Source organism: Hylobates moloch, unplaced genomic scaffold, assembly GCF_009828535.3.
Source record: "Hylobates moloch isolate HMO894 unplaced genomic scaffold, HMol_V3 SCAFFOLD_13, whole genome shotgun sequence".
Classification (NCBI taxonomy): Eukaryota; Metazoa; Chordata; class Mammalia; order Primates; family Hylobatidae; genus Hylobates; species Hylobates moloch.
Window position 1 is genome coordinate 64,517,651 of NW_026652288.1, and position 23,180 is coordinate 64,540,830.

General features: G+C 40.9%; 1 protein-coding gene and 1 long non-coding RNA gene across 3 annotated transcripts; one reads left to right on the forward strand and one right to left on the reverse strand.

The window, feature by feature from the left end:
* Positions 1-658: 658 nt before the first annotated feature.
* On the reverse strand, positions 659-9,308 carry TM4SF1 (transmembrane 4 L six family member 1). Of its 2 annotated transcripts, none has more exons than XM_032173817.2 (5): positions 8,975-9,301; positions 7,292-7,381; positions 7,055-7,200; positions 3,329-3,509; positions 659-1,503 (listed from the first exon to the last, which is right to left on the reverse strand). In XM_032173817.2, exons 1-5 carry the CDS (start codon positions 9,149-9,151, stop codon positions 1,489-1,491), a joined length of 609 nt encoding a protein of 202 aa, XP_032029708.1. In that variant the 5' UTR covers positions 9,152-9,301; the 3' UTR covers positions 659-1,488. The 2 variants fall into 2 exon arrangements, with proteins under 2 accessions (XP_032029708.1, XP_032029709.1); XM_032173818.2 differs by having other exon boundaries at positions 665-1,503; positions 3,309-3,509; positions 8,975-9,308.
* Positions 9,309-9,381: 73 nt separating this feature from the next.
* LOC116481125 (uncharacterized) lies at positions 9,382-17,152 on the forward strand. The gene is made up of 3 exons (XR_004251425.1): positions 9,382-9,919; positions 15,567-15,743; positions 16,938-17,152. It is a non-coding gene; the product is annotated as an uncharacterized LOC116481125 (long non-coding RNA).
* Positions 17,153-23,180: the final 6,028 nt, after the last annotated feature.

Sequence of the window (23,180 nt, forward strand, 5' to 3'; positions counted from 1 at the left end):
GAGCTGGCTGTCAAGACAACTACACTATACATTTAAAAAAACATTTTCATAAAATATTCTAGTGTATTGTTTTCTTCATAATTCTATGCATTTTATGTATTTATGAACATTATTCTTCGAAGGTGTCTGTAGGTTTCACCAGCCTGCCAGTGGGACTATGGTACAGAATAGGCTGAAACCTTCAGTCAGGAGCCGCCCACCGCAGGGCAGCTTGACCATAGGAGGAGCTCTGCTGTCTAATAGCTGGTTATGCTTCTTTATAAATGTGCTTGTCTGTTGTCCAGACCAATGAACACCAAAAACAGAACACTTCTATAGAAAATTCCCGATAAGTCCGGGAATCCCATGACTTGAAAGAGCCTAACCCTGTACAGTAAGGAGAAAAATGCCCCTTACCCTTCCAGGGAGGCTGATACCTGCAGCACCTGGTAGAAAGGACCACTGCCTAACTGGAGTGATGATCCCACAGGTACAGCAGTGGCAATTTACAGACAGCAGAGAAAGAAGAGGAGAAAGAGGATGAGAGAGTAGGATAAGGAAACAAAAAGACAGGAAGCTGTTAGCAATAGGGGCCACATAACTTGCAAACTGGAAAATAAAAAAGCGGGGGGAGAAAAAAGAGAACTTTTAAGGACAATGAAACTAAACAACAACAACATGGTAGTGAATACTTTATTTTGTTGTAAACAAGTTAGTTTTGAAGGTATTTCCTCGTGGTCCTCCTGCCCTCACTCCTCCCCGTGTTCCAATGATGCTGATCAACTGCTTTATTCAGTTTCCCATCTTTCTTCTTGCCCAGTCATCTTAGCCTTTCTTTTTTTAAACACATGATCCCTAGTACTCGTCTTTGGAGGACAAAAGGCTTTCCATATGTTAGAAAAATTTGAATCTCATAGTACTCACAACAACGAGCAGCATTGTAAGTTGTGATGCATTCATTTGGATTGGAACATTCTCAATCAGTCCTTCCACGCTAAGTAAATATTTGTTTCTCACAGAACACAAGGCAGTTCAAAGGGCCTCTTGTTAGAGATTTATAGATGTATGAATGGGAAACATCATATAAGCAGTGAAAACAAAAATCTTTCCAGGTTGTCGGATTTTCTCCTTCTTGGTCTTATAAAAAGCAGCTAGACATCTTTAATTTAAGAAATACATGCACATATATACAATAGTGATTGGAATGTTATTTTTATCCAAAACATTATAGAGTTTATCTCAGATATACTGAGGACTGTCACTTAGTCTGTAAATTACCCCCAGAGGGTGGTTTGTTTCCTCATTCCTTAAAAAAAAACAAAAACAAAAAAACTTTACTAAATTTAAACACTGACGTCCTGTAAAGATGCCAGTCTTTATAGGCGTTTGTAAAAGTAGACTATGGGGAGTATATTACACTAATACAAAGTTTTACAAATGAATACAAGTGAAATATATAAATTACAATGAAATAGAGGAAGATTGTGGCTCTGTCCTGGGGTGATTCTTTTAGCAGTCATATTGCTGTAAAGAAAATAAAATACCATTAGGTTATAATCAGGATAAATAATGATGACATTTTAGTCCTTTAAGTTCCTATTTTAAGCAAACATAAACAGACTGATCCCAGCTTCAGCAAAGCTTAGGCCAACCATACTTAGGGCTTGGACAATGCTCACAGAATGTTTCCTAAACAAACCCAGATCCCTTGTCTTCTATGAGTAAAGGCCACAGAAAGGGCCCATAGAAACTGCAGGATACTGATGTTGGGTTGCTTTGAGTGCATTTGTGTGGGGTTTTAATCTTAGGGATTTAAAAGATAATGCCATGGAAGTTTCACACTGGTATGAGCTCAATGTGGGTAACCTTTCAAATTAAATGCTACCGAGTTAGGGACCTGACTCTTCTACATGAAAAGCCCTGCCCTTTCAAAGTGTCTTTTGTCTTATAAACAAAGGTAACAGATCTTCCCTGTAGTATCTGGGAAGAAGCCATCCCTACAGTGACTCAGCTGGGAAACCCGGTGTATTTACTACCCCAAATCAGGGGAGAGTATCATTCCCTGCCAAATCACTTCAGCCATTTTGGTCATTGGCTCTTTATGTTTGTCCCCAAAATGTACTAAGTGAGTACATTTAGTGCAAGTAATCACTTACTTTGAACTCTGCCTTGTATGAAATTCAAGGCTAAAGGTAAGCTGCATGACAGCAATCCCTAGAGGATACTTCTCTGCCCTTCCCCAACCATATTGTTTGAAAGAAGCTCCATATTGAAGGTTTCCCACTCCCTTATTTTCTTGGAAATTTGCCAAAGAAATTATCAATCTTGCTATACTGGCCTGATAAGGAAAACTAGATTTTCATTTTAACCTTCCCCCAAAATTACAGAGAGTTTCCTTTTATTTTCAGCAAAGTTTTTCATGGTAGCAATGGACTTTCAGTTTTCATTAGGTTTTTGTCTTATTTTTAAAAGAAAGTTAACAGATCTGGCACCAGAGGAGTAAATGGTTTGAAAAATATAAGACATAAAATAACCCTCTCAAAGATAGGATCAAAGTTGGACTTTCATCCATTCAATTTTATATATATATATATATGGAGGATATAGAAACAAGAACTTTCACTGCTACAAACAAATGCATTTTTTTCTCCTAAATCATATCCCCAGGAAACAAGTGCTTCCTGGCTTTCTTTCACAACGAAAGGCTTTTCATGAGCTGCTGTTCAAAGATTGCTAGTGATCCTCCATACTTACTGCTTAGGCATTTTTATGACTCCTTATTAGGAAGGAATTGCAGAAAATCCAACCAAACAGCAAGTGTGGAATACAGGTTAAAAGTAGGAGCTTTTGCACAAAATGACTCAAGGTTTGAAGCCTGTTATTTCCTGAGTAGGTGATCTTAAGCCTACTGCTTAATATTTGAGTCATAGTCTCATCTGAAAAATGGGTTTAGCATAGTGCCTGATGCATTGAATGGTTGGCTATTACTTATGTATACTAGTTGGGAATATAACAGCAAACAAAGAGCAGACATCTCTTTTTTTTCTGTCTCTGCAGCGAGAGCAGAGGCAGTGAATTAGATCCTGAAGGGAGCGCTGTGTCTATGGGCAGCATGTTCTTGTGTACATAGAGCCAACTGCAAAGAACTAAGACAATCCTGTGACTGTGAGACTCGAGGAAGCTTGTTACTGACCGCTGAAGTGAATGCTATAATTGTATTGCTACAAAGATGATATCAGAATAAATGCTGGTAGGTCAAGCATGTTTGGTTTTGCCTTTTTCTTTATGATGAAAACAATGGTATATTAACACCAGGGCCAGACTACGACATTTTCATGCAGGTTCTTACCTGTTGGCGAGAGCAGCAAAAGCCACATATGCCTCCAAGCACTCCATTTATTACTTGAATAAGACACAAGATGAATTCAATTCCACCAAGAGCCAAGAGGATAGAAAACAGAGATACATTCCATTCCACAATGTGCTTGGGTTCAGTGCACTGGGACCATGTGGAGGTATCCAGAAGGTACCTGTGGGTAAAAAGAGAAACTTCTGACACATGGTCATACTTAAGGGGATACTTCATAAACTACTTTTGTTTGGTGGTTTTTCATTCAGAAAAAAGGAATGAATTATTCAATATCCTGTATAAGTTTCTTCCAATGCATGTCATTCCACAAAATGGAGGAATTTAGCCCAGATCCTACTGTAATGATAAACATAAAATTATAATTTATAATTTTTGACCCCAATCTAGGATTACATGGTCAGAAATTCTCACCTTATAATGATGTTTATATTCCCTAACAGGCATCTGAATTCTTATAAACAAAAATAAAAATGCAGAACTGTGTTTGTGCTGTGTTTAAAGCTAGGTAAGATTCATGTATGTATATGGAAGTAAACTACGAGCAAATGCAGAAAAATGAAAATAATTCATGTGCTAAAGTAGAGTACGTGTATGTGTTTTTTAAAACTGTTTTCCAATTTTATTGTTGTTATTGGTATAAAAGATGGGTATTTGTATTGAATATTGAGTGAATACTTAGAAAATAAAATCTCTTTAGGCTAGTTTTTTTTTGAACTTTAAAATATTAATTTAGATCATTTTATTACATCTCAATTTGTCACTTTTGAAAATTATCCAAATTCTGGCAAGTTTGGATATTTAATATGCTGGAATTTTTCAACTGAGACCTTTGGAACAAAGCTATTTTTTGTTTTTAAGGAATAAATTAATTTGTAACATGAAGCAAATTCATGGGATTAAACCCAACTAATTTGATAGCTCTTTACTCTTTTTTGACACGGAGTCTGGCTCTGTTGCCCAGGCTTGAGTGCAATGGCCCAATCTTGGCTCATAGCAACCTCTACCTTCTGAGTTCAAGCCATTCTCCTGCCTCAGCCTCCCAAAGTGCTGGGATTACAGGCGTTAACCACCACGCCCGGCTGATAGCTCTTCACTTTCATGATGCTGTGCCCAAGTGTTGATAATAGCATGTAGCGCACTGCATTTGCTCATTCAACAAAGATTATTGAGCACTCAGTGTGAGTCTGACACTGAGCCAGAGCTGGGGATATAATGGAGCACAGGGCACGGGCTCTGTCCTGAAAGAGCATAGCTTCTAAAGGCAGAGACAAGTCACAAGTAATCTCAATGCAACAGATATGCTGATCGGAAAACAAAGTACGGAAGAGCCACAGAGGAAAGGCACCTAACCTAGTCCAGGGAGAACACCTGCTTATGTATCTATTCAATAAGGCTGAGCTCCATGAAGGTAGGAGCCAGACCTATTCATCATTGTATATCTAGCCACTAGAACAGTATCTGACACACAATAGCCACTCAACACATTTTAAAAGCAGTTGAATGATAAATAACAACATGAAGTTGCTTTGTGAAATGTCAGCAAACCATACCGAGGTGATATCTGACTATAGATTCTAGGATTTAGTCGAGTTTATAAATACCTGGATATTCTTCCAGTCTGAAAAATTCTACTTCTGATAGCTCTCCTAGAATTTCAGCCTTTGCTACAGAGTATTTGGATTCTTAACGAAATATAATACAATCATGTGGGAAAATCAAGGTTTGACTTCATTCCACAAAGAGGCCTGGTATAATTCTTTTCTTATCACAACTTCCTGCCACAACAGAACAAAGGGGCTTGGAATTTGAGACCTAACTTTAGAATAGTTCATTGAGCCAATCAGAGATTATAGCTGTTCATTTCAAAAAAAGTTCTGTTTTTGTGGCCCTTTCTGCATGTCAGCAGAACAAAAATCTATATTTTCAGGTTGCAATGTAAAAAAAATTCTTTGGCTCCACCTGGCTCCCGGGCAACTAACCTGTGGCTTGTGACTGTTAGTTATTTCCCATATTGAAATCCTTGGACAGTTTTAAATGAAGAATGACGTAGAAGAGGAGGAAGGTTTCTTGTAGAATCCAGGGTGGATAATGGGAGGGGCAAACAGTCAAATAGCTATAAAAACCATTTAGCGATACTACCACCTCTCCCTGCATTCTGGCTGCATAAGTCATGACTTTTCTTAGAAGTCTGTTTGTGCAATAGTTTTGTATGTTTGTACATATGTGAATAGCCATTTTCTACTAGTACATCCAGTATGTTCTGATAAAAGCTGAGTCATGACTGATCACAGTTTTGAACACCAAAATTTCAAACTTCTGTAAGTATCAATTATCCTTCAAAGGCTACCATTGGGTTATGTTTATTGTAAGGTAGTAGATAACATTAACAGCTAACAGTGGCAGTTGCTCACAATGTGGCAGCCTCTGTGGGGAACATTTTACATATTATGTCATTAATTCTCATGACAATTGCCATTGATTTTATTTTACCAGTGGAGTAACTGAGATGCAGAGAGCTCAGTTCACCTTTTCCTATAGATAGGTGCAGAGCTGTGATTGAACCCAGCTAATTCAAATTCATGATCTCATAACTATGCTAAATTTGTGAGATTCATATATCCTCACTACATGCTTTAAATTCATGGGGACAAACATTCTTGATAATATAATTTGTTATTAATATTATTTTTAATCATGAATCGCAAAACTAAACCTTTCAAAATTCAACTTCAGAAAGTTGAGTAAGGAAAAGGTAAACTCAGAATCAACTCCTGCTCAAGGAAACATGTCATCCATTCATCACCACATACATCCGTTTCTATCAGCTGTGCTGTTTCTGTTCTTTTCTTGATAACTGATTAAAAAAAAAAAGTATCAACACACAATGGTGGAACAGCACAAATTATCTTGATATTATGATTGTGAATAGGCCTTACTTACATAGCTTAATAACTAAAAAAGGGGGCATTGTACATAGTTTTTATGTTTTATATGAGTGTATGTGTGTATAGGGGTAAGGGCATGATTTGCCCTGGGCTTGGGTTAAATTCATATAGTTGCCATTCTTATTATATATGGATTCTATAATACTTTCTTATAAAATAGTAAAATGTATTACACTTAATCAGGCAATTGTTCTGGTATAATGTATGAAGTAATTGAGATGCACTATATGAACACAAACTCTACATCCAGACTGCCTGGGTTCAAATGCTAACTGCCACTTTCTGGCAACGTGACCTTGGATGAATTACTCCATCTCTCTGTGATTTCGTTTCCTCATCTTTAAAATAGGAAGTCACTTCATAGGGTTATTATGAGGACTGAATTATTGAATCTATTCAAAAGCACTTTGTATTTGGGAAGCTGAGGAAGGAGTATTGCTTGAGCTCAGGAGTTAGAGGATGCAGTAAGCTATGATTGTGCCACTGCATTCTAGCCTGGGTGACAGATCAAGACCCTGTCTCTGGGAAAAAAAAAAAGAAAAAAAGAAAAGAAAAGAAACATTTAGAACTTGTTTAGGTCAGGGACTTGGCATCCATCCTTGGATACCTATTGCCTAAACCATGCCTGAGTCAGTGAGAATAAACACTGGCTAGGTGGGTGGATGGATGGATAAGTGGATGCCTATCTGGTTTGATAGAGCTGCCACTATATACATGTGGTGGATAAAAATGTGTAGCCATGTAGAGAATAATTACATACTGGCCCTCGGTACTGGCAAAGGTGTAGTTCCACTGGCCGAGGGAATCAAGACATAGTGGTCCTTCTGCTAAGCCAAGGGCTGCCACAATGACACAGTAGCCAGATCCTGCAATTCCAATGAGAGCAGCCAGTACAGAAGAAAGCATCTAGGGAAAAGGAGAAACACAGGAAGTGAGCCACAGAGTGCCACAGCTACATCTTAGGAGTCATTTTCACCACCAGGGCAGGAGGACCTACCGCACATCGTTTGCCACAGTTTTCATGGCCACAGCAGCCACAGCAGTCATCCTGTTCCAGCCCAATGAAGACAAATGCTGGCAGGAGCATCTGGTTAGGAAACAAACAAAGTCAAGTCATTGACTTGCTCAGGCTCATATGGGTCAGGTTAGGCATCTCTTGGTAAAATATATTTATTTCCAATGACGTTAACTGGCTTTGATTAGGTTGACCAGATATCCCAAAGACTGTAAACCTCTGAGGAGAAAAAGACCATCTAAATGTCACATCTGCTTGTTTTCATGCAATCTGTCAAAGCATTTTTTAGGGTGAGGGTGTAACATGGGAGGAGTAAAATAATAAACTGTAAATGTGTTTATTCCTCAAGAGTTTATCACACAACCTCAGATACAAACTCTTGGAAATATTAAACCCTTTTTTTAAATCTGATTTTTTTCCCCTTGTAAAATGCAGAATATACCAACAAATCTTTAATAGAATAACTGAAACTTTTTTGTAAATGGGAGACATGAAAGCTATATATAATAAATTTGAACTGCTTCCTTGATTATACAAATGCATAGTTTTAACTTAACAATATTAAGCTCTTAAAATATAGTAAATATGAAATACTTCAGGTTCAAGATCGAAAGAAACTTAAGTGTGATGTTATGTTTAAGACAAATAATCATGTTAACATGATAATAATGCTTAAATTTGAGGCAGACGGGCACTGTGGCCATGCCTGTAATCCCAGCACTTTGGGAGGCCAAGGTAGGAGGGTCACTTGGGCCCATGAGTTCAAGACCAGCCTGGGCAACATGGCGAAACCCCATCTCATTAGATAAAATAAAATTAAATAAAATCTCATTAAATAAATAATTTAGGGCAGATTTGCCATGCCATAATCCGTGTATTAGGTTTAAATGTTTTACTCTTTTACTTGATTAAGAAAATTTATCATGTGTGGTACCATTCCATAAAATTTCTCTTTAAAATTTTTAATCCCAGCACTTTAAAGTAGCAAACTTAAGTTTGTTCACATTCTTTCCATGCTGTGGTTGAAGCTAATGCTTTCAGCTCCCAGGTTGGCAGGGAAATTCCTCTCACTTCAATCAAAAACAAATCTTGGAAAAAACAACACATTCCACTATTAGCTTCAGACACCGACCTGCTGCTAACTGTAGGGTTTTTCCTAGACACCACACCCCAGCATTACATAAAGAAGAAAGCTTAGAGTTCTTTTAAAATAGCAATGCACTCACAATTCATTATTTTTCCCTATCACAGATGGCTGAAAATAAACAGCAGAGAATTTGGATTCAAAACTGTTGATTTAGGCAGAGAATCAGCCAACCCCTTCCAGCTCCCCAGAGCAAATGTTAAATGACTACCCGCTCTAGTAGAAACTCTATAGTCTTTCAAATCTGATTTAAAAGTGAATATCTGTTTCCTACCTATAGAGTTTAGCAAAAAGGCAGTTCACTTTTAGTTGAAAGAGTGTTTTGTAAAACAACATCTAATAAAATTACTACGCTATACTGTACCAATCTCGCTTTTGTATAATCTGCTTTCAAAGGAATGAACAACAACAAAAAAGTCACTTGATTTGGAAATATGCATTACAAAAAACTTTCCATGAAAATACATAATGAAAACATCTAGGAAACGGAGAGAATTCAGTAATAATCCTGAATGACTTACCAGCAGGCCGCCTCCTACGATGCCAGAAAAGAACCATACGAAGCGGCTGAGATGGTTTTCAGAGGCATACCTTGTTTCCCCATTGGGAAAGTAAAGCAAAATATTAGCTGCAATGCACAGGAGGGCGAGCCCCACCAGAGAATGTCCGATGCATCGTGCACACTTCCCGTAGCACATGGTGGTCTGCTAGGTTTTCTCCCCCTTCTCTTTGTCTTCAGCTCAGTGATACCGCAAATTAGATGAAAGTGTGCCCTTCTGGTGGAGAAAGCAAACACCACTCTCAGCTCATTCCTGCCACCTCTTAAATACTGCGATTCTTAGTCACTGAGTGGATGAGGTACTTTGCTTTCATTGGTCCTAATGGCAGGCTCCAGCTGTGGTGAGAAGAGGCAGGGGGAATGTCCCGCCCTTCAGACGAAATCCTTGGGACAGGCAAAACCAGGGGCAGGACGTGAGAAAGAGCCTCAGTCATAGGCAACAGGGAAAATGATTAATCTTGAACAAGGCATTGACTGTGCAACTCCTCCACAAGATAAAGAATCAACAGGAAAGCCTAACATGACTTTTCAGTAACTGCCAAGTGTCCGAGATGCAACAGCCCTGGTTGAGGCTTTGAAAGACAGTGGGCTGTGCCCCTGCTCCATGCAGCTGTCTGGACAGCTTCCAATCTGAGAGCTCTGTGTTCATTTCTACCTTTGTGCTGATTTAATTTACAACCTGGGGCAAATCTCCTGAGCTCATTTCCTTGTCTATTAAATACAAGGTGTCTGAGACGTCACCCATGGATTTGAGGAGGCTGTTGGGAAAACTACAGAGCAAACTTCTTTACTCTGCCTACAGCAAGCTCTGCAGGATGGATTTCAGTTTTCAGCGTCCCTGGACATCTGTCTCTAAAACAAAACTGCACCACAACAGAGGTGGCAACAGTCAACACAAAGGGCTCAGGTGCTTTTTAAAAATTATTGAGTGTTGCTGTCAGGAAAAGCAATGCCAGGAAGGGCCAAGGAAGGCCTAAAGCATGGGACAAAAATAAAAAGAGGAAGAAGAGAGGGGGAGGAGGAGAATAGGAGAGAAGGAAAGAGGAAAGGAGGAAGGAAGAGAGGAAGGAAAGAAGAGAGGGAGGGACAGAAGGAGGGAGGGAGGGAAGGAGGGAAGGAGGGAAGAAGGGAGGGAGGAAGGAAAGAAGGAAGGAAGGAAGGAAGGATAGAGGGAGGGAGGAAAGGAGGGAGAGGGAGAAAAAAATAAGAGAAAGGAACTTGGCAAGCAGAGTGGAGAAACAAGGTTCAGAGAAACAGAACTGGCTAGGAGTGTCAGAACCCACACGGAGGTAATCAGATGGTTTACCCAGCCAGATCCTGAGACCAGCTTCCACAGGCTCCCCACACAGGGCAGAGAAAGGGTGTTAGACTAACTTTCTAGGTGGTTACCTTGCAGAAGGAGGGGCTGGGCACTGAATAAATTTAAGCCTTGAACAGCAGATTGCACCAGCCAGTGGATGGCGGTGGGAGGTGGACAGGGTGGCTGGGTGGGGCCAGGCCTGAAGGGCCTTGCCACCAGGACAGGATAGAGAGTACAGAAAATAGAAAAGGACCAAAGTAGGGAGGCATTAGCTTAGAAGAAGAAGGTGAATGAGGTTCGTGAATCTAGAGTCTGAAGGATTTGGCCCAAAACTAGAGGGCGGGACACATGCAAAATTTGAGGAGACCAGCTGTGGTTAGTGATGTGGCATGGGACCGGAGGAGGGCCCAAGAAGTGTGGCCTCAGCACACTAACAGGGGTGAAGCCAGAATCCAGGATGGCCTGAGGAAATAAATCAGTGGAGTTGGGAAGCTGGAACCACCCACCTGCTCAGGCAGAGGCAGGCAAATCCTCACAAGAGCATCATTGGGTCACCACCGTGTGTCCAACAAAAGGGAATGTGTGTTCGGCCTGACGGCTTGGAGACAGGATTCCACTGGTGACAGAGCCTGAGCACTATGGGTGAATGACAGCATCCTTTGTTGAAGCATAATCATTGCAACCCTCCAGTCTGCTGATCTATCCCACCTGGGGCCAAAATGGGAGAAAGTGATTCTTAAACCATTGATATGGTTAGGCTTTGTGTCCCCACCCAAATCTCATCTTGAATTGTAATACCCATAATCCTCACTAGGGGGAGGGAACCGAATCATGGGGGCAGTTTCCCCCATGCTGTTCTTGTGATAGTGGGTGAGTTCTCATGAGATCTGACAGTTTTATAAGGAGCTCTTCCCCCTTCTCTCGACGCTTGTTTTTCCTGCTGCTTTGTAAAGAAGGTGTCTTGCGGCCGGGCACAGTGGCTCACACCTGTAATCCCAGCACTTTGGGAGGTCAAGGTGGGTGGATCACGAGATCAGGAGATCGAGACCATCTTGGCTAACATGGTGAAACCCCATCTCTACCAAAAAAATACAAAAAAATTAGCCGGGCGTGGTGGCGAGCACCTGTAGTCCCAGCTACTGGAGAGGCTGAGGCAGGAGAATGGTGTGAACCTGGGAGATGGAGTTTGCAGTGAGCCGAGATAGTGCCACTACACTCCAGCCTGGGTGACAGAGCGAGACTCAGTTTCAAAAAAAACAAAAAACAAAAAGAAGGTGTCTTGCTTCTCCTTCACCTTCCGCTGTAATTGAAAGTTTCCCAAGGCTTCCCCAACCATGCAGAACTGTGAGTCAATTAAACTTCTTTCCTTTATAAATTATCCAGTCTCAGGCAGTTCTTTATAGCAGTGTGAAAATGAACTAACACAACCACTTCACCCTCAAGTGCTTAAATTTCATTTTGTCTTCTTTCCCCCATCTCCAAGTCAGTAGGGCATGGAGAAGAGTGAGGGGCTTGGAAAGAGAAAGCCTGGAGTGAGACCCCCAACTCTGCTATATTCCAGCTGTGTGGACTCAGTCCAGTCACTTACATTCCAGGACTGTTTCCTAATCTATAAGACAAAAAGCAGGGCTAGAGGAGTGGTTCTTAGCAGGTTTTTGAGAATCTTAAAATAAAAAATAAAAGATTTTTTTGAAAATCTGATAATAAAACCCTCTCCCCAGAAAAAAGAAACATACGTGCTGCAGGATGCTGCTCATATGTAACTTTGTCAAAGAAGTCCTCTCTGCAGACCTATCTAGGGAAGATATTCCCCCTATCTCTAGTTATGCTCCATCACATTACTCTGCTGTATTATCATCACAGAATTTATCAGCCTCTGAAGTTATTCTGTGTATTTGCTTGTTTCCTTTTCTGTTGCCGTCTCCCCTCCCCTCCCCACTGAGTGCAGACACCTTCTGCCTTGTTCACCATTGTTTCCCCAGTACCTGGAGCATGTCTGGTGCATAATAGGTGCTCAGTAAATAGTATTGAATAGTTGGATGACTAAAATAAGTGAATCTATGAGTTTTTAAGCCTCTTTTTAACCAGGCTGATGCTCCAGTCTCCCCACCCTCAATTTCATTATGCCTCTCTGTGAGCCCAAGATCTCCCAGCCACTCACACCATTGCTCCCAGGCCCTACCACTGCCTGGTTGTTTGATTTGGGGCAAGCTATTAACCATTGTGTACCGTGTACCTCTATTTCTATAATTCATTCATTCACCAACATCTATTGATTCCTACTATGTGTTATAAGTGCTGAGGATATAGCAGTAAGCAAAGCAAACAACAAAATTCCTGCCTTTAAGGAGTATCCACTCTATCAGAAAGAGAGAGGCAAATAAAAAATAATAAGTAAAACACAGAGGGTATAGACGGTGATAAGAGCAGAAAAGGGGAATAGGTGAGAGAAGAAGAAGGCCTTACTGAGAGGACCTCTCTGACACAAATAATAAAATCTGCCTCATAGCGTTGTGGTATGCAGAAATGAGTCAATGTGTGTAAAGCTTGAAGCATCTGGCATTTAGCAGTCACTAAAAAAAAGTTACTTATGATTATTTACTATTTTTATCAGCCCACTCTCTCAGAGGAGATGTCTCTATCTGTGATTCACTATATTTACTTTTCTGGGATTCTATCACTCCAATATATGTTGGATTCCTTTGTTATCTTTCGTGATAAATTTTAAAATACTGGACTTCCCCCGGTTATAGTAAAGCTCATTTCTAGCTCCCTCATCCCTTCTGGAATCACCCTTAATCCATGATACCCTTGGAAGCAGTGGTTTTTACTGCATCACAGAACTGCAGGTTCCAGAGCATGAGCTGCTGGTTCTCAGCCCCATGTTTTGGATACGCCAAAACTGCCGGAAAGGCCCTACTATTTCTGCCCAGCCTACCCTACCGTGCCTTGTTACCCTGACTGAACTTGTTACTTCATCCATGATGCCTTTCATCACACCCCTGCCTGCTTCCCCCACCACCCCACCCTCAGCCTGCTCATGACTCCCGCTTTGTTCTTACACACACCACACCTGCATGGTAGCCCCAATCTGACCACGATGCACGAGTGTGTATCCTCCTTAGCTTCCCCACCTTCACTGAAGTCTCAGAGAGCAGGGACCTTCTATTTTCTTCTTTGAGGGCACAGCGGCTAGCATAGTGTCAGGCATTTAGTTGGCTCTCAATTGATATTTGCCAAATTTTGTTCAGATGAAGAGGGAAGTTGAATATGTTGAGTTCTAAGATTATTTGTGTTTAAGCAAAGTCAAAACATCTTATGAAAAGTTAGGGAAAATTGACATTTACTATATTTAAATTAGAAAATGTTCAATTTTACCTATCATTAACATAAGCAGCTGGTATATGCTTCTTAGGGTTAGCTCTTTCAACCTTTTCATGCACAGAATGTGGCTTCAAGAATAATTCCAGGGAAAACTCCTTTTCCTTATATCAAGTGCTATATAAGCATAGATTTTCATGCTGAAAGAAGCCTCAATAGAGTGAATGGAATCATTATGGCCATTTTATAGTTAATCCCACAGGGGTTAAAAACTCTTCCCAAGGTCATCTAGCTAGTTGGCAGTGGAACTGAGTTACCTTTAAGAATTAACATAAACAGTCTATGATTCTATGTGGTTATGAGATTCTAGGAGGAAGATTTGAACTCAGATCTCCTGCACCCCAGTTGTGTTTTTCCACATGTATTTCTCCTTCCTTGTAGTTTCTTACTCATTTGAACATGACAAATGTAATGATTCCTATATAGTAGCAATGATCATTAGAGCATTCTGATTATAGTAACAGAAGCCAGTTGAGTTACCTAAAACAAAGGGGCGTTAATTATAAACTTCAAAGGTGGAGATGCAGATAGGATGATGGAACTCATGGACAGGGGAACAAAGGTCTGGAAATTCGGAATGTCATACTCCACATTTTGCGTTTTTAACTCTTTCTATCCATATACTTTATTCTTTTTAGTGCAGTCTCGTTGTCTCTGGTTCTCAGTTCACACACAAAAAATATGGCTACTGACAGTTCTGAAGTTTATAGTTTTTTCAGTTCAAGAGATTCATCCCATGTCCAGATTGTGAGAGAACGGACATGCATTGGACAAGACCAGGCCAGGTGCCCATGCCTGTGGGGCCAAGTGCCCATGCCTGTGGGGCCTGCAAAAACATGGCTGCTGGGAGCCATCCCTGCAACCAGGTACATGCAGGAGAAGTCGTTCTCAGGAAAAGGTGAGTGTGGGACCAGACAGGGAAGCCAGTTGCTGTCCTTTATTTGGAACTATAATCAAGGCAGACAACCACAGTAGAGAGAAGCAGAGGCAGGGAGCAGTGTAAGACCACCTTACACACAGCTTCCTGGCTTTCCCTTCACTTTAGGTTGTAGCTCAAGTTATTCTTGGGCTAAAAAATAAGCTCTGTTGGCCCAATTAAACTAGAATTAATCACCAATTCCCCATCTTTATCTGCAACATTGCTCAGCTGATGGCTCATTAAGCCAAGAACTCTCCCAGGTCTCAGTTGCCATTTTCAGACAAGACACCTCCTGGAGTGCCTGCCCTATGATCTGAAGCTCAAGATGTGGCTCTGGGTCTCCCTTCCTGAGGGCTAGCTACCCAGAAGGGCTGGTCTGACTTCCTGTTGAATGGGTGAGCTGAAGACATCCAGGGCACCTAAGACAACTAGTGCACAAATACTTGAAGGGGAAAGGACTCTCGTGTTCTGATTTGAGTATCATTTCCTTGGGTTGAATAATTAGAGCCTGGCACGTGAGATGTGGAGGGCTTCAAAGACCATTTGACTTTCAACAGAAAATGGTCTATGGTTTTCTAAAGCGACACACCCTGATTCAGCCCAAGGGAAACAGAATGTCTGTGGGTAAGTCCTCCAAATGACTCCAGTGCACAAGCAGAGTTGAAGTCCACTGATGTAGGTGGCCCAACTTTCTAGTTTTATACATGAGGCTACACAAGTCCAGGAAGGTTCATTTCAGTTGAGAAGAAAACCGTTGATTAAAATAAAAAACTCTAAAAAACGTAAACTGATGAATTCATGTGTTTGCACCTTTTGAACCTGGTTCACCAAGTGGTTCTCTTTGTGAGGTAGGAGAAGTAGCAGTCCACTTGCAGCTCCTCTCTCTGTCTGATGGGAGACCAGGTCCTCCCTGGGAAAAGTGGCAAGTTCTCTCCTGCTGGCCTCCTTCCACAGATCACAGCTGCCTTTGGGGAGAATGACAAAAACTGTTCAGTGTTCCTGGGTAATACGTATCCAGTTTCTGTGCATTCAGGGGAAGAGGAGCGTGGAGCAGAAGGAGAGTGGGCACATGCAAGTCACTCTGATGCCGTAATTTAACTTTACAGCTCCCTTGTGCAAAGCTGTTTACAGGTGAGGAAACTGAAGCTCATCTGGGTTAAGCATGCAGGCCAAAGTCACAAGGCTGGCGAGTAATTAGGCCTGGATTCCTCCTACGCAGGGCTCCCTGACTCACGTACCCATGCTCTTTCCTTCACACACTGGGCTGATTTTACTACAATGTTGATCAGATTCGGGGACTGTTTCCTTGACACTTCTAAATAACATAATTTTGAGACATTAATCACTTGTATTCTACTTTAATTCGACAAATGATTTCAAGGTTAACCTGATGTCTCAAAATTAAAGCTACAGCTCCTGTTCTACAAACTTGGTTTTATTGTAGCAAAATAGAACTATCAACAAACAAGAGATGTATGCAATTAAAAGTTTTTAAAAGAATTGTCTAGATTCAGTAGAGGAGAGAAATAATAAAGCCTATTTTCATTTCCTTTACCCAGGTCTAACTTGTAAAAGGATTTCCCTACCTGTGACACTGGTCATGATTGCAAGTTGTCCAGGTTCTTGGCGTTTTGAACAAAGAATTGGACAAAACGCCCAGCAAAGCAAAGAATGAAGCAAGAAAAGAACAAAAGCAGGGATTTATTGAAAATGAAAGTACACTCCACATTGTGGAAGTGGGAGCACCAGCTCAAGGGCCCGAATACAGAATCTTCTTGGGTCCAAATACCCCTGGAAGTTTCTCATTGGCCGCTTCATGCTCACCTCATGTAAATGAAGTGGTAGCCCACAATCAGTCTGACTGGTTGCAGAAAGCAGCCAACCAGATGATGAAGTGAAGTTACAAAGGTCACACTCCTGCGCAAACATCTGATTGGTTGCAAAAAGCAACCAATCAGAGGGTACGGTGAAGTTACAAAGTTATACTTCTATGCAAACTGAAGACTCCGCCCACAATCAGTCTGATCAGAGCCACAGTCAGACCATTCAGAGTCTGGAGTGAAGTTACTAAGTTGGAAACAAAGTCTCTACCAGCAATCTGTCTGATTTGTCGCTTACAGACAATTTCCCAACTGCCACGCAGAAAAGGTCAAAGGGAGTAGCCTCTGGTCCTTTTGTTACTGAGGCATGGAAAGTTAGGGTTTTCCTTTCAATTTAGTTCTAGGAAGTCGGTGTGAAAAGCCTTAGGTTCCCTGCCTCCAGACTCTATTCTCCGGCCTCACATGGTCTTTTGACCTTATATAAAATATGCTTGCTTTTTTGCAGAAAGGTTGGGGTGAAACTCTCCACTCCTGCTTTCATACCATTTGAAGTTCAGACCAGTGAGATTTCCATCAGTTGGGAGTTGAAGATGCCACAAGGACAAGAACCGAGGATGGTTTGCTCAGAGCTTATTTTTAGACATCATTTTCCAGGGATCCCTGGTGACAGAGGAGCATTATTTTGTGTTTGAGTTCTGAATTAAAAAGTTTCCTACTATACATTTGTTTGGTCATTTCTATGACTTCAGCACTCTCAAAGACTTGGACCGAAGCATAAATAAGAGGCAGTATGAGCATTCTCCAAGTAATCATTCCAAGTTGGTGAGTTCATACTCCACCTAGACCTCATGGCCTCGCCACTCTCAGTCAGACTGGTTTTTGTGGCTGTCAAAGTCCAACATGGCAAATTTCCCACTGATACTAAGTGAGCTGAAAACTCAAGTTACAGTTGATTTTGCCCTAGGGAATTTTACCAAGAACAGCTTTACAGCAGTGGAGAGTTGAAACGTGTGTGTGTGTGTGTGTGTGTGTGCGCGCGTGAGAGAGAGAGAGAGAACGAGTGAGCATATGTATTAGAAAGACAGACACTCAAAAAAAGGTGACAGATTTGGTTTGGCTACACTGCTTGCTCTTCTGGCCCAGGTGGACAGTTCACCTTCCTTCCCCCTCCCTGTTCATAGTCTCTAACTGGCTTTGATGCGGGAGAACTGAAGTCCAAATAAGCATGACCCTAGCCTCTAATACAAACACCATGCTTCAGATTTCCTCCCCAGAAAGGGAGTTGAGATTCTAACTAGCTGAATCATCTAGTGACAACTCCCTTCATTGTGTTAGGTTACAAAAACATAGTTGTTCACTATGGGAACCCTGATGGGAAATCCATTCCACTTTCAGGTTAAACCGTTAGCCTGGCCTGTTTCAAATGACTGTAAGATTCTACAAGGTCTTGATTTTTCAATAATGCCTTCACCGTGATTTGGAAACTACTTTTTCAGACTTAGAAGGTGAGGAAAACTTGAGCAAGAATTGCAAAGGAACTGAAAAACCAATTTGAAACATAAACATTATCTGGAATGTTTACAATGCATTTATTACTTGCCCAGTAGAAACCAAATAAGCTTCTCTGATGAGACCTTTCAGAATAGCTCTCCCTAAGAGGAACTAAATCAGGAATTGGGGATAGCTGGCAAGAAGATATTATCAAAGCAAGCTCAGGATGTGGAATCCCTACATTGCCCTGGATCTTCTTTTGCAGGTGCACGTTCCTAGAGTTCTTATTCACCATCCTGAGGACACCAGGGGAATAAAAAGGATTGCAGGGCCTCGTCCTTCTTGACCTTCTCCCCCTCTGATTTCCTGACTGTCTTCTCAATGGTCCTGATGTCTTCTATAATGACTTGATGTTTTTAGGAATCAGAGTCCTGGACACAGACATATCCAGGTTTGGCACCAGCTTGTGTGAGTTCTTTTCTATTTTTTTTAATGAAGAAGAAGGAAGAACATAAGTGTAAGGGAAAGCATTTTTTTTTCTTCTAGGATCACATATGTGGCATTTTACAGGGATTTCTTCTAGATTGTCAATATGTTAAAGACAACTAAAAAGATTATTACAGGGAATTCTTAAAGTCTTAAAGGAAGATAGTTTCACAGGAGGATGAGATCTCTGACAAATCAATATTTTAATTATTGTCTGAAAAGGATGTGGAGCAGGATTTTCCCCTCATTTTCATTCTTCAGTTAGAGCTTCTGATCAACATAAGGATCATTCACCCAACAAATATTTACTGAGCAATCACTGAGTGCCAGGCATGAGTCTAAGAGCTTCACACACATATCTTACTACCTTCCACAGCAACCTTCTGAGGTAGGTGCTATTGTAAACACTATCACACAGGGTATAAAACTGTAAGAGCTTAAGTGCCTTTCCCAAGGCCTCACAGATTGTCCAGAGTGGCCAGGATTTTAATTCAGGCAATCTAGATCCAGAGCCTCTTAACCACTATACGGTGTTGCCTCCAACCTGGGGGAACTGGTCTGAAGAGAACAAGTATTACCATGAGTGTTAATACCATTATAGGTAAAATACACATAGTGCCCAGATATTGGTTTCTAAATACGATTCTCCAATGAAAGGAACCAAGGCACTTTGGACTTTGGAGAAGTGGCTGACTTCAGGGCTGAAACAAGAAGAATATGACATGATTCTGGAATATTTTGTGCTGGTGTTGTGTTCTTTCATGCGATGATCATTCAGGTGAGATCACAAGAGGACATACAAGGAGGCTCAGGAAAACGCAGTTTACTGTACTCACAGATCCTAAAGACAAGAGGCACAGGACACCACAAAGGGCCTCGGGGGAAAGCTCCGGGGTGGCCAGGAGGCAGAGGGGCAGGAGTGAGAGGAGATCCAGGCCCATGGCCATGGGAAAAGCAGGGCAAGGTGAACTGTTTAGGTTTGAATACTTTCCATAGGCTCTAAGCCATAGAGGTATCCCCTAGTTGCTTGGTACTTGGCCTTGGAATGACTAAAGCAGAGAAGGGTTACCTCTTGTGTGTATAGCCAAATAGAAGAGATAAGGATCTGGTCTGGTTAGTTTGTATATTAGAGACATGCTCCTGGCTGAGAGGGGTGTTAGTCTTTCTCCCCAGCTCTAATGGGAAAGGATTCACTTTGAAGCTTACTCAGGTCGTTGGCAGAATTTATTTCCTAGTATTTGTAGGACTCATGCTTTTTCAAAGTCAGCAGGAGAGTAAGACTCTAGAGTGAGTCTACCAGCAAGACAGATCCTTACATAATGTAACACAATCACAGGAGTGACATCCCATCACCTTTGCCTTATTGATTAGAAGCAAGTCACACGTCCCACCCACACTCAAGAGGCGGGGATTATATGGGGATGTGAATACTAGGAATCAGGGATTTGGCGGGGACATGATAAAGTTGGCCATGGTGATGCTGTGTTCACATTGCATCCTATGACATGGTTTACCATACCCCTTAGTCTACTACAAGTGATGTTAACTTGAATCACTTGATGAAGGTGGGGTCCACCAGGCTTCTACAGTGCACTTACTCTTTTCTCCCTTTGTAAATAGTATTTTGTGGGGAGATACATTCAGACAATGTCAATATTGCTTTTTCATCAAACTTTTAGTTAATATCTCTATGAACTCATGAAGTCCTATTTTGTTCAATGAATTATAATCCATTACTAATGCTCAAATTGTCCCAGATTTGGCCTGTGAAAGCCCTTTAAAGCTGGCTCCTGTGTCCTTTTCACAGGACTTTATTCTTTGCCACTTCCTTACTTTCTGGATGTATTCTTTATATTTTTTATTTTCTGTATATTATAATGTTTTGATTTCTTAAAAATCTTGATTATAGCCCCATAGAATACCCAGCTAAACTGCCCAGTCTTGATCCACAGGAACTGTGAGATAATAATTATGTGTTGTTTTTAGCTGCTATGTGAAAATTGATTGACTGCGATATAGAAAACTAATATAGTTGTTTCTATTTTATTCTTGCAAAAGATGCCTGCAATCTTCAGTTGCATCAAGATAACAAAAGTAAGAAAAGACTGAAGAAACTTGCTAGGTTGAAGGAGACTAAGGACATATAACCACACAATGCGAGATACTATTTTGAATTGGATCCCGGACCGGAGGGAAAACTATTGCTATTAAAGATATTACTCTGACAATTGGTAAAATTTAAAGTTGGTAGAATTTAAATATGGACTGTGGGTTAGATAACAGCATTTTATAAATGTTTAATTTCCTCATTTTGATTATTGTATGGTGGTTATGTAGAAAATTATAAAGTGAATATGACAAGATGTTAATTTGTGAATCTAGTAAAGGGTATATGGGAGATATTCATACTATTCTTGCAACTTGGTAGTAAGTTTGAGGTTATTTCAACATAAAAAGAATAATCCAGCCATATTTGTTTATACTTGTAATCCTAGCACTTTGGAGGCTGAGGCAGGAGGATCTCTTCAGCCCAGGAGTTCGAGAATAGCCTGGGCAACACAGTGAGACATCAGGTCTACAAAAAAATCAAAAAATTAGTCAGGCATTGTGGCACACACCTGTAGTCCCAGCTACGCAGGAGGCTTAGGTGGGAGGAATGCTTAAGCCCAGGAAGTCAGGGCTGCAGTGAGCTGTGATTGCACCACTTAAGCCTGGGTGACAGAGTGAAAAAATAAAAAATAAAAAAAAATTCTAATGTTAGATTTTACTTTTAGAATAGTATTGGGAATCATTCAAATAGCTCTTTTGCTTCTGTGGGAACTTTAGGGACCTGGGGAGCACTAACATATAAGATACTCACCTACCAGTGTCACATAGGTATAAAGAGCATGAATGACACATAACCTTTTATCACATTATTCAGGCTTCGTGTGTTGTCAGGAATTTGATGTCAAGACTTGCCCTTTATGACTAATTCTTATGTGTCATTCACCTAGAAGCAATAATCCTTGCATTGGTGTGCAGTAAATTTGGTGTGACAACAATGTCGTCATTGGTAGACCCTGATGGGACACAGTCCAGCTCTCTTTCTGGCCTGAGGCCCTTGTTCCTCCTCCTGTTGACAGCGTGCTATGAGTGTTAGCCATCCACAGCCCAGACTGTCTCAGGGACTGCCCTCCGCCTAAGGAAGCTGCATCACCCAAGCTATGGCCCCTCCCTGAGGAGAAGCCACCTCTAACCACTGAGGAGGCAGACTATATCTGGCTTCCTTGCCTCAACTGACAAACTTGGTAGGGCCATCCTAGCTCCACAGTTCTCTGTGGGTTGGCCGAGGCCTCTGTTGAACTGCATCAGAGTTCATCTGCTGCCCAGCCCCACTTCCCTCACTCCTCTCCCCTCATAGGGATGATCCTGAGGGCAATCCCCGAGAGACCACCTGCAAGCTCATCTCCACCCAGAATCTGTTTCCCAGGGAAGCCCGTCTTCAGCACATGCCTTCTCCAAACCCATCAACTCACCTCCTCAACCCTAGGCTGCCCGATGACATTGCTGCTTCTTTCTATGGAATGCAGACAGGAACATTTCTGATCCATAAGGAACATGAATTTTTAAATTCTGATTTAAAAAAAAAGCCCAACACATGTATAGGACCTAAAAGGAATGAGTTAGTTCAACTCCCTACTGCCAAATTTGGCAAAAAAAAAAAAAAAAAAAGGATATCTCTCAGACCTTCTTGTGATACAATGTCCCTTTTCAGGACAAATTGATCTTTAATGATTTTGTTTACTTAAAAAAAATTTAACATATACAAAATTAGAATAATATAATATAAAGCCCCATAGATTTCCCTCACCTGGCTCCAACAATTATCCGTGACCAATCTATCTGCTTTGATACCTCAACTATTCCCACATTATTTGAAGCACATTCCAGATATAGTATTAGTTCATCTGTTTTTTAGTATCTTTAGAAGAGAATGAACTCTTTGAAAAAACAGAATCCTCATAGCATTATGTAAAATATTACAAATTAGTAAAACAAGTTCTTTAATATCATCAAATATCCTTTCACTGTTGAAATTTCCAATTGTTTTGTAAATATTATAAAAGTTGTTTTGTTTATACAGTTTGTGTATTTGAATCAAAATCCAAATAAGGTCTGCGTATCATGATTGGTTGATAGTCTCTGAAGGTTCCCCTCCACCTACCTCTTTTTATCTCCCTTTCAGTTTCTTTATTGAAGAAAGCTGTAGAGTTTCCCGCAGTCCACAGACTGGAAACCTCTTGTATTGCTTAACATGCCAATTGGCTGTTGGACCTGGAGGCTTCATCAGATTCAAAGTTTTTTGGTTCTTTTTTTTTTCTTTTTCCTGTATTTGGCAAAACAACCTTTTATGTGGGTTTGCGCTTTTTCATTAGGATGCACCTAAGGCCAGATTGTTTTCCTTTTGGTAAAGCTCACAGCTGTGGGTGGCCAACGCCTAGGTACAATCATTCATTAGGAATTATGAATTTTCTCATTCTGTTTTAATTTATTAGCTGGATTACTTTTTATGAAAGGAAACTTCTCCTTGTCTATTATTTGATGACCTGGAGACTCAGTTTGTATTAAAAAGTTAGAATAGGGCCGGGTGCAGTGACTCACGCCTGTAATCCCAGAACTTTGGGAGGCCGAGGTGGGCAGATCACCTGAGGTCGGGAGTTTGAGACCAGCCTGACCAACATGGAGAAACCTTGTCTCTACTAAAAATACAAAATTAGCCAGGCATGGT